Genomic DNA, 11,655 nt, shown 5'->3' with positions numbered 1-11,655 from the left:
GAAAACGCTCCCTTCACTCTTTAATGGGCTAACCATTTCAAGAATCAGTTCAGACATGACTGAAGCCTTCCTTCATCTCTTGACAGATTGCCTCAATCTCTCATTACTCCTGGGTTGACCTCTAACATGGTCCTTACCATATGACATTCAAATTATTAGTCTATGTGTTTTCCTAACCTGACAATGAACTCTTCAAGGACAGGAACAGGCCCAAAGGCAAGGATAACAGTGGTTACTCAGTATATACCACTTACTGAAATGCACTGAACACTGGTGGATTAGTCAGATCAGGCTGCCATAACAAAATATCACAGACTGGGTGGCTTAAACAATGGAAATTTATTTTCTGGAGGCTAGAAATCCAAGATCAAGGTGCCAACAAGGTTGATTTCTACTGAGACCTTTCTCCTTGTCTTGCAGATGGTTACCTTCTGGCTGTGTCCTCACATGGCCTTTTCCTCTGTGCTCCCATGGAGAGACAGATCTGGTTTATCATCTACTTTCTTTTTTTCCCACATCTTTTTTTAGCATATACTAAATGCTAAAAAATATTTAGTTCTGTCTCTGGACTTCGTTTAGTGTACCACACTGTTTTAATTATTGTAGTTTTACATTAGCTTTTAATATCTAGTATAGTCCCACCTCATTGCCTTCTCCTTCAGAAGTTTCCTGGCTATCTTAGATTGTTCATTTTTCATGTGAACTTTAAAACCAGCTTATCTAATTCCATATCCTTTTCCACCAAATGTCATTGGTGACTTTATTAATCTTGTTAAATTTATAGATTAACGGGCATTCATATTTTATGATGTTAAGTCTTCCTATTGAAGTTCATGGTATACATTTATATGCAAGTTTGTGTCCTTCAGTAATATTTTAAAGTTTTCTTCAATAAATATTTCACATTCTTGGGAATTCTCTGGCGACCCAGTGGTTAGGACTCCTCACTTTCACTGTCAAGGGCCTAGGTTTTCTCTCTGGACAGGAAATGAGGTTCTCGCAGCCACACGGTATGGTGCAGCCAAAGGGTAAGAAAATAAAGAGAAACTAAAAGATAAAAAAGTGTTTCACATTCTTGTTATGTTGGTAGCTAGGTTTTTTTTTTCTTTTTGTTTTTAATATAAATGGGATTTCCCCATCTCCATGTCTGTTAACTGTTTGCTGTTTGTGTACATGAAGATTTTTCATTCTGTATATTTCTTTTGTACCTAGATGTATGAAATTCTTATTCTTTGTAATATAATTTGAGTGCTCTAGATGTGCAATCATATTGTCCAAATATAATGAGAACTTCACCGTCTTTCCTATTTTATATCTGTTAATTGCCCTTTGAATACTTGCTTGGACTAATACCTCAAGAACTGTATTAAATGATAATGATGATAGTGAGTATCATCTATTAAGAACTTTAGTGAGATTGCTTCTAGTATTCCTCCATTAAGCATGAGGCTGACTTTTAAGTTGAGATAGTTATGTTGTATTATGATAAAGAGGGAGCTGTCTTCTCATTTTCTTGAGTTTTATTAAGAATGTATGTTGAGGGGCTTCCATGATGGTCCAGTGGTTAAGACTCTGTGTTCCCAATGCAGGGAGCCAGGGTTTGATCCCTGGTCAGTGAACTGCATCCCGCATGCCGCAGTTAAGAATATGCATGTTACAACAAAGATCCTCAGGTTGTAGCTAAGACTCAGTGCAGTCAAATAAATATTTTTTTTAATTAAGAAAAGAAAAGGGATGTAAAGAATGTATGTTGAATTTTATCAAATGCCTTTTCAGACTTTATGAAGAAAATCATTAGGATTTTTTCCTTCTTAAATCTATTATTATAGGTGAATAAACTTTCTGAAGCTTAATCATGCTTTTATTCTGGAAATATACTACATTGTCATTTTTATAGAACTGACATATGACATTATGTTTGTTTCAAGTGTACAACATAATGATTTGATATTTGTATATATTGCAAAATGATCACCACAATAATTCTAGTTAACATTGGCACCATATATTAGTTACAAAAAACTTTTTAAAGATCTCTTAGCAACTTTAAATATGCAATACATATTATTAGTAGTCACATGTTGTACATTACATACCCATAACTTAACTATTTTATAATTAGAAGTTTGTACCTTTTGACTCACTTCATCCATTTCTCTCACTCCCCAACCCCATGTCTGGCAACCACTTGTCTGTCACTGTATCTATAAACTTGGTTTGGTGGCTATTGTTTTAAAATTCCACATATAAATGAGATCATATGGTCTCTGTCTTTGTGTGACTTATTTCACTTAGGTCCATCCATGTTGTCACAAATGGCAATATTTCTTTTTTTTTTATGTCTGAAGAATATTCCATTGCGTGTGTGTACTATAACTTCTTTATCCATTCATCTATTTATTTTCTTTTTTTTGGTTGTGCTGGGTCTTTGTTGCTGTGTGGGCTTTTCTCTAGTTGTGATGAGTGGAGGCTACTCTTTAATTGCAGTGTGCTGGCTTCTTATTGTGGTCCTTCTCTTATTGCAGAGTATGGACTCCAGGGCACCTGGGCTTCAGTAGTAGCAGCACATAGGCTCAATAGTTGGGGCTCCCAGGCTCTAGAGCACAGGCTCAATAGTTGTGCCGATGAACTTAGATGCTCCTGGGCATGTGGGATCTTCCAGGACTAGGGGTCAAACTGGTGTCTCCTGCATTTGCCAGCAGATTCTTTACCACTGAGCCACCAAGAAAGCCCTCCATTCACCTGTTGATAGACACTTAAATTGTTTCCATGTCTTGGCTATTGAAAATAATGCTGCAACAAACATGAGGGTGCAGATATCTTTTTAATTAGTATTACTGTTTGCTTCAGATAAATACCCAAAAGTGGTATTGCTGGATCATGTGGTAGTCCTTTTTTTAATTTTTTGAGGAACCTCCATACTATTTTCCATAGTGGTTACACCAGTTTACATTCACATCAACAGGGCACGAATTCTTTTTTCGCCACATCCTCACTGATATTTGTTCTTTCTTTCCTTTTTGATAATAGCCATTCTAACAGATATAAGGTGATATCTCATTATGGTTTGCATTTGCATTTCCCTGATGATTAGTAATATTAAGCATCTTTTCATGTACTTGTTGTCTCATCCTCTTCTTATAAGGATGCCAGTCTTACTGGATTAGGGTCCCACTCTTATGACCCCATCTAACCGAAGTTAAGGCTTAGGGCTTCCCTGGGGGCTCATTCAGTAAAGAATTCGCCTGCAATGCAGGAGACCTGGGTTTGATCCCTTGGTTGGGAAGATCCCCTGGAGGGGGGCATGGCAATCCACTCCGGCATTCTTGCCTGGAGAATCCCCATGGACAGAGGAACCTGGAAGGCTACAGTCCATGGGGTCACAGAGAGTCGGACATGACTGAGCATCTTTCACTCACTCAGCCTGAGTTAGCTTCTTAAAGGTCCTATCTCCAAAGTCACATTGAAGGCTAGAGCATCAACCTATGAATTTGGGAGCCACAAAATTCAGTCTTATTAATAAGCTGGTGAACTTGAATTTGGAAGGTAGGGGCTCCGGTACTGACTTTTGCTGAACCTAATTAAGTGCTTTTGGTCGGCAAGTCCATTATCCTCTAGGAGCCTCAACTTCATCTCTAACATGTGGCCAGTTTTACAGGGCTGTTGAGAAGCTGAAATGAGATCATGGCTGGAGGACATTTCATGGACTATAAGTTCCTACACAATAATAATGATTTAATATTTCTTCTCTTACTATATCATCTTGTAGTAATTGATTTTAAATTCATTGTATCAGTCAATATATATGCAAGGAATCATTGTTATTATTACCACATGACTTCCTAAAGGGAAATTTGTTTATAATTCGTACCCTCTCTTGCAGGAAAGGTTCAAGGCAGCACATGATGAAAACACTTATGTATGAGAGGGCATTACCTGTCACTTCTCACAGAGGCTGCAGAAAAGGCCCAGGAAGCTGTTGATGAAATGAATGACCACCAGGAGAATCTGGAGGAGGCTGATGCACAGAAGGGTGGAGAAGAAGCACACGTGCCAAACGACAGCTTTAGAAGGCTCCAGGCAGACAGAGTTCCAGAGTGAATGGTCATACAAATAATTCCTGTCCCCAAAAATAAGGAGACCAGGGGTTGGAATAAGTAAGAAAAGTCCAAGCAACCTCAATAGAAACCTGGGTTCACCCTCAGCTCAGGTCGTAGGATTAGACTTTTGAGGGTGACTCTTTTTGTATTTGCAATTTTCTAAGAATCAGAGAAGCAGGATGCTAGAGTGCATGACCAAAAGGGGTTTGTAGCCCATGTGTGTGTCTTTCTCTTTCTGAAAAAGTGCAAATCCAAGTTTCCATCCATTTACCTGTTATGCAGGTCTTTGAATGGGTAACCATGTTCCCAAGCCTGTGTCTGATTGAAGGGTGAGACATCGAACATGCAAAAAGGACCATCTTTCAGGGCTACTCCAGAAGTGATAAAGCAAATGAAGGCTCCAAGCAAAGCCAGGCCACTTGACAACAGAGCGGTAAGCATCTACACAAGGAGAGAAGAAACAGTGAGCCTGAGATGGGGTCATGACTCGGTGACTAGGTGACTTGTGGGACGATCTGGACAAGTCTTACTTCTCTGGTGCTCAGGCTTTTCCCAGTCATGGGGATAATTCTACCCACAGCACCTCCTTGAAAACATAACCAAGGTAGGGTTGGTTGGCAAGGGGTCACTGAGTAGAGCCAGGAAGGGGTGGGAAAGAAGGAACAGGAGTGGGGAGGGGAGACACTGGCACCTGGACCAGGCAGCAGGCTCAGCCTGACTCAACAGGCTCTTCAGAGCTTCTCAGCAGATTGGCATCAAAAATTGTACACTCAGGCTGCAGTCATTCAGTCTCTGGCTTAAAGGGTCAGACTGGTTATCCAAGCCCCACTCCAACCCTTTTAAGGGAAGGCTATATTTTTTCAAAAGTTCCAAGCTGCCATCCATGATTCCTCTCTTTCTCTAATCAAGGAAGGAAGGGAGGAAGAGGGAGAAGAAGAAAGGAAAGGATGGAGGGAGGGAGACAGAGACAGACAGACGGGGAGACCAAGTCAGAGCTTACACTCTGAAATGACTTGAGTTCTGTCATTGTACTTTTCTAGTCTGTGCACCACTCATTTCCCTCCCAAAAGATAGTAACGTGTTTATTTCCTTGGCAGGATTCTAACTTCCAAATTGGTTTCTTTCTCAGAGTACTAGATTTCTTTTTCACCTTCCAAAAGAACATATGTTAAAAGTTTAAATAAAACATATATATATATGTGTACACACACACACACACACACACACATATATATATATACAGAAACCATATATAGTTTTTATATAGAATCATAAGAGTCATTTTCCCACTGATGTCAAGCTGGTTTAAAACTCAGAAGGGGCCAAAGAAAGGTGCATACTAAGTTTTGACTCTTAAAAGATTCAAGATGAATTAGTCTGACATTAAGCCAGGATGGTGGTTCTGGAAATATGGTCCCTGTCCTAGCAACATCACATCACCTGGAAACTTGTTAGAAATGCAAATTCTCCTCCCCCAACCCAGTCCTATGGAGTCAGAAACACTCAGGGTGGGGGGTGCCAGCAATCTGTGTTTTAGCACAGCCTGCAGGGATTCTGATGCACGCATTCAAGTCTAAGGGCCACTTGCCTAGGGGAAAACCAGACATGACTGAGGACAGATAGTGAATGAGATATATGGGTGTTTATATTTAATTCTTTAACATGTAATTCTAAATCAGTGGGGTTCCCAACATGTGGGTTGTAGATATCAAAGCAGACTGTAGATTTACTGTAAAAAGGACACAGATTCATGTGTGTGAGGCTGAATGAGCAATACACCTTATACACTTATGTACTGAGATATTTCAAATATATATAGGTGTTGCTGTAATTAATAAAGTGCACATTTATTCTGGGCCTCAGTTTCATTTTCTGTGAAATGGAGACGTTAGACTAGAATCTAGTCATCAGATCTCTGGAGAGACTTTCAGCTCTAAAAAAAATTAAAATAGCCAGGAAATTTTCTATCAATGACACATGACTACAAAGAACGTAATTCATGTCCGTATTGTTCAACAGGCTAAAACTAATAATAAGAACAGCTCATATATAACTGAATCACTTTGCTGTACTATAGAAATTAACAGGACATTGTAAATAACCATACTTCAATAAAATAAATTTTAAAAGAACAGTTCCCCACAAATGTGTAGACATTCATGGTTCATTAACACTCCCTGGACTTGATTCTCTTAACTCTCATTTTAACAGAAGGACCTCGGGTTCAGAAACCTTGCCCAAGAGCTTAGGACTTTTAAGAAGTATGGTCAGAACCTGACTTCATACCCCAAAACTGAAATTGCCTCATCACTCTGCCTCTAAAGTTGTAGAATGTGGGGACATTCTAGCTCTTAGAAGAGTAGAATTGGGTTCTTACCCTACGGCAGGGCCCAATCTTACTGAAGCAGCCATATCTCCAGCCCATCAGGGAGATGAGGGTAGCTGCAATGAGCACCTAGGAGAAGAGGGATGTGTGTTAAGAAGAAATTAGGTAATTTACATATCTAACTGCCACCTAAGGCTGTTGAAACGGAGTGGTTGGACATTTCACCTGGACTTAGTTATCCTGTATTTCCCAGAGGGTTTGGCTTTGGCTGTCAGGACCCAATTTTGAATGACTAGCCTGATATGATTCTATGGACGGCAGCATTCACACCCAGCCTACCTAGTCCAAAATCCAGCAAACTTTGATCAGTCTTCCTAGGGTCTTCTATCCCTTGGAGTTGCTATAGATTCACAATCAGTTTGTTAGTTCAAACTTGTTTTCAAGAAATTACAAAACTCCTTCCCTCACCCTGACTTCGTTGCTCCACTCCTGGGGGACACTTTGTGAATTCACACTCAGGGAACCCTGGACACTTACCATGAGGCCTCCTCCCCAGAGCCCAGAGCCCAGCATGGCATGCCTGCCAATGAGGCCCCTCAACAGGTAGGTCACATCCCAGTTAGGAAACAGGAGCAGTGTGTTGGCGACAGCAGCAAACAGGGCTGTAGTCCCGAGGCTCAGCCCCAGAATGCGGGAGCAGGTCCGTGAGCATGCCATCCACAGGGAGAGGACAGTGTCCTGGAACCAATGGAAGGAGGGTCATGTAGCTTTGTTACTGGGACTGACAGGTAGGGGAAACCCCCAGAGCACAGGACAGGGTGTCATCCTCTCGCTTTAAAAGTTGTCATTTTCAAGGTGTCCACTGTCACTACTTTCATTCAGCATTGTACAGGGGATCTTTTCCAGTGCAATAAGAAAATAAAAAGCAGCAAAAGCCACAGATACGAAAGAAAGAAGTAAGAATGTCATTAGTCACAGGTAACATGATTATCTGCATGGAAAATTATAAGGAATCTATTAAAAAGTTACTAGAATGAATAGGTGAGTTTAGCAAGGTTACCAAATAAAAAATTAAATACACAAAAATCAATTGTATTTCTATATATAAGCAATGATAAATTATAAAATTTAAAAGAACATTTACAATAGCATAAAATATTAATAGAAAATACAGATAAATTTAATAAAATCTGTGCAAGACCTGTACACTAAAAATTATAAAACATTGCTGAGAAAAAGAAAACCCAAATAAATGCCGAGATATAACATGTTCACAAATCAAAAGACTCAATATCAATGTAACCTTAGTCAAAATCCTACTAGAGTTTTGTTGTAGAAATTGGCAAGCTGCATCTAAATTTACATGGAAAAGCAAAGAACCTAGATTTTTCAAAACAATTTTGAAAAAAAGAACAAAGTTGGAGGACTTATATCATGTGATTTTAAGACAAATAAAGCGGTAGTAATCCCACAGTGAAGTGATGGTGTACACAGACATATGGACCACTGGGACAGACTGGAGAATTCAGAAATAGAGTTATACACATATGATCAAATGATTTTTGAAAAAGATATTTTAGTGGGAAAAGGAGAGTCTCTTCAACAAATGATCCTGGAATAATCCATATGTAAAACAAAAATATGTATTTTGCCTATTACTGGAAACCTTATTCAACATTTAACTTGAAATGGACCATGGATCTAAAACCTAATTCAAATTTTACCAAAAAAAAAAGAAATGGAGAAAATCATTGGGATTTTGGATTAGATAAAGAATTTATTAGATAGAATACAAAAAGTACAATCTATAAAAAGTGAAAAACGACTTCAAAATTAAAAATTTTTGCTCTTCAAAACTACCATGCAGGGGAGTTCCCTGGTGGCCTAGTGGTTAAGGATTCTGAGCTTTCACTTCTGTGGCCTGGGTTCAATCCCTGGTCAAGGTACTGAGACTCCTCCACAAGCCATGCGGCATGGCCAAAATCCCCCCAAAACAAAAACACAATAAGCTACTGATACATGCAACAACATCGAATCTCAAAGGCATCATGCTCAATGAATGAAGCCAGAAAACTACTCACTGTATGATTCTGTTTATGTGGACTTCTAGAAAAGGCAGAACTATAGTCTAGTGATGAGAAGTGGATCAGTGGTTGCCAGGTCCTGGGAACAAAAGAGGGGATTAATATAAGGGACACAAGGAAACTTTTTGAGGTGACAGAAATGTTCTATATCCAGATTCTGGTGAATACCACAACTACATATATTGACAAAACTCACCAAATTACTCTTAAAATTTGTGAATTTTATATTTCAACTATATATCAATAAAATTGATTAAAAATTAGAATGTTGTGTCCAGATAGGTTGAAAAATGCCTCCTCTACACCGTTACTTTTAGCCATTTCTCCCTTTTAAGTTTTTGCTGATCTGTGAACTTTTTATGTATATGAATTAGAATAGGACTAGTAGTATTTGGTAGACTCAGGTCAGTGTGAATCTGAAAAAACCTATACCATGACATCTCCAAGAAGTGGTTTGTTGCCACTTTGCAATTCAGTTACATGTCTGTCTCAACTTAAGGCTCTGGACACTCCTCTCCTAACAGACAACTTTGCCCATAATCAGAAAATATGTGTGGATCAGAGTCTCCACCCCAATCTCTCTTTTACATATAAACATATAATCAAATATATAATATTTCAGAATTAAAGAATTAAGCATAATGTATATATTTGCCCTTACTAATTGTGTGGAATAATTGAACAACATCCATGTAAACACGTCTGGTTTATAAAATGGATCCTTGCCACTAAGAAATATTACTATCATCTTCCAGTACTTCCTGGGAAGGACTATCCTAAATTTTAATTTTATCATACCTTTTTTAAAATGGTTTTACAAATTATGAACTTAATAAAAATAAACCACCTTAATTAGCCTAGGATTTTTTTTTTTTGTCCAGACTTCATCTTTTATAGAGACTGGTGTTAGACACAGCATTGAGAAGGCCATTTGGGTGGGGCTGAAGGGGTGGGGTGCTCTTGTGCTGTCAGCCCCCACCTCTCACATTCCCCAGCCTCCACAGTCCTTGGTGATCTTTACTTCCCCTAATCTAAGAGCCCAAACATCTCAGCAGCTCCTCCCAGCAGGGAATTTCCCAGTGCAATTGCTAATATTTTATTGGGATGAGTTGCCTTCACCATGTGCCCTCTCCACTGGGTTTTTGCTCTGTAAGCCATGTTTCTCATGGTGAGCCAAATAACTTGTCCGTGATGAAAGCAAGTTCAGATCTCTGTGGAGGGGGGGCACATGTTGGAGCAGTTGGGGGTAGGATATGGAGGCCCTTTCCCCAGAGATACAAAGGGCCTGGGGGGGGGGCACCAGGGATCAGGAGGGATGGCGTGTCCCTTCCCCTACGCCGTCCCCCAGCGGACCACCACAGAGCCATCTTTTCCTGAAGTAGTCCTCCAAGCTGATATGGTACCAGCTATTTCCTCTCCAGGTTTGTGGTCAGGAGACAGGGCACCTGTAAAGTAACAACTCCTCACCCCCAACAGCTTGTGATGCAGCCTCCCGCTGGGCTCTCAGTATGTGTCTCCAATCCAGGGTGAACTAACCAATCCAGGCTGTTAGCAAGTTAACCTACGCACCTCCCAGATGACTGACATTTTGTTAGGGGCCCAAGAAAGGACTGGTGTGTGGCTGGACTTGGAGGCATGCTCTTTGGCTGGGAGAAACTTCTGTTCAAGAATGCCTTCAGCTGCCTTTGAATCATTCCAGCTATGAGTAGTAAGGCCTGTCTAGACACAGATCACTGACATGAACAAACCCCTAGTCTCTTCCATGGCCATATTTCCAATCTGGAGTTTTAGAAGGGAAACTAGGGGCTTCCCCGGTGGTCCAGTGGCTCAGACCTCGTGCTACCAATGAAGGGGACCCAGGTTCCATCTCTGATCAGGGAACTAGACCCCACAGGCCAACTGAAAAGATCCCTCTTGCCACAAGGAAGATCAAAGGTCCCACGTGCTGCAACTAAGACCCGGTGCAGCTAAATAAATAAATAAGGAAAAGGAAAAGATATGAACATGCAGAGGAAAACTAAATTGAGCATGGCCTTTGGGATGAGTGGGATTCAGAGGATCCTGGATGTCCTACTTCTCTGCTAAAAGCACTTGTGCTGCTGCTACATCTCACAGGGCAGTGGCTCAGTTTCAATTTCACTTCCTCCCTCTGACTTTGTTCCTCTAGAAATCACAATATTTTTAGAAATGCTTCCACAAATGTGAGCCAGGAGATTAGCAAAGAGTTTGGCTAATTTGATATGTGAAGAGACAAGCTGGGTCATAAGGTAAAACTTTACAACCAGGCTTTAGGAGAGGCCCTGATCTAAACTGAGATCTGGAGTAAGTGAACAACTCATTAACTAGATGTCTGGGTAACAGTTTTAAGTGATCAGTTAAGTCATATAGAAGAGCTTGCAAATTCTGTGTGTCTCTAGATCTACCTTATCACTTAGCCAGCCTTTTTATCATTCTTTCATCAGCCAAATATTACATTAAGTGACCACTGTCTGCCAAGGCACTATTCACACTGGTGAGCCAGAGACAACCTCTTCTCTTGACTAACTTAAAGTCTGTGGGGACACTAACCAGGCAATGAGCAAGTACTGTGCAGAACTGTCCAACTGAAGGTGTGATGGAAGCACCAGAGGATTGCTTGATCCTGCCTGCAGACGCAATGCAGAGCCTCCTGGAGGAAGTGCTATCCAAGCTAAAACTTGACAACAAGGTATTAGATGGGCAAGTTGGGAAGGGAAAAGTATTCTAAGCATGTGTAAAGGTCTGAAGTTGATAGACTGAGGCAAAGAGATGTTAAATTGCCTGAAGTCACACAGAGCTTAGCGGCTGAGGCAGGTATCCTCTGGATTAGAAGTTCGTGCTCTTAAAAGCTAGACCAAACTATTAGCTGGCCACCCCCTCACTGGGCCCTTTCATTTCTGCTTACCTGCTTCCAGCGGCAAGAATCAGGATGAGAGAGAGAGAACCTGGAAAAAGGCTCCGTGTTCAGAGTGGGCTTAAACTCCTGTGGCCTCAGCTGGGACTCCTGCAGGGATGGACTGCAGGCTGTTCTTTCAGGACTCCTACAGAGGGCCAGGGAGGCACTGTTTATATGTGGAGGTCACCCAGGCGGGTGCATGGTGTGGAGACATGCCCCCACAACACTGCC

General features: G+C 40.7%; 1 protein-coding gene across 3 annotated transcripts; it reads right to left on the bottom strand.

Moving 5' to 3' along the window:
- Positions 1-1,237: 1,237 nt before the first annotated feature.
- On the bottom strand, positions 1,238-11,655 carry TM4SF19 (transmembrane 4 L six family member 19). 3 transcript variants are annotated; one of them, XM_061166916.1, is made up of 7 exons: positions 11,434-11,655; positions 8,508-8,589; positions 6,964-7,164; positions 6,478-6,555; positions 4,372-4,541; positions 3,937-4,120; positions 1,238-2,793 (listed from the first exon to the last, which is right to left on the bottom strand). In XM_061166916.1, the coding sequence occupies exons 3-6, from the start codon at positions 7,141-7,143 to the stop codon at positions 3,940-3,942; spliced, it is 609 nt and encodes a 202-aa protein (XP_061022899.1). In that variant the 5' UTR covers positions 7,144-7,164; positions 8,508-8,589; positions 11,434-11,655; the 3' UTR covers positions 1,238-2,793; positions 3,937-3,939. The 3 variants fall into 3 exon arrangements, with proteins under 3 accessions (XP_061022899.1, XP_061022898.1, XP_061022900.1); XM_061166915.1 differs by having other exon boundaries at positions 1,238-2,742; XM_061166917.1 differs by lacking the exon at positions 11,434-11,655 and having other exon boundaries at positions 1,238-2,742; positions 8,508-8,684.

Source organism: Dama dama, chromosome 19 (genome assembly GCF_033118175.1).
Source record: "Dama dama isolate Ldn47 chromosome 19, ASM3311817v1, whole genome shotgun sequence".
Taxonomy (NCBI): Eukaryota; Metazoa; Chordata; class Mammalia; order Artiodactyla; family Cervidae; genus Dama; species Dama dama.
The sequence above is the reverse complement of the archived record's forward strand: the minus strand, read 5'-3'. Positions and strand labels throughout refer to the sequence as shown.

Excerpts from the sequence above, each read along its gene's own strand:
- TM4SF19 (XM_061166916.1), bottom strand. The coding sequence starts at position 7,143 with ATGGCATGCTCACGGACCTGCTCCCGCATTCTGGGGCTGAGCCTCGGG. Across the intron at positions 6,556-6,963 it reads TCTGGGGAGGAGGCCTCATG|GTGCTCATTGCAGCTACCCT; the intron begins GTAAGTGTCCAG and ends CTCTTCTCCTAG. Across the intron at positions 4,121-4,371 it reads TTCAAAGACCTGCATAACAG|GAATTATTTGTATGACCATT; the intron begins GTAAATGGATGG and ends TTTTGGGGACAG.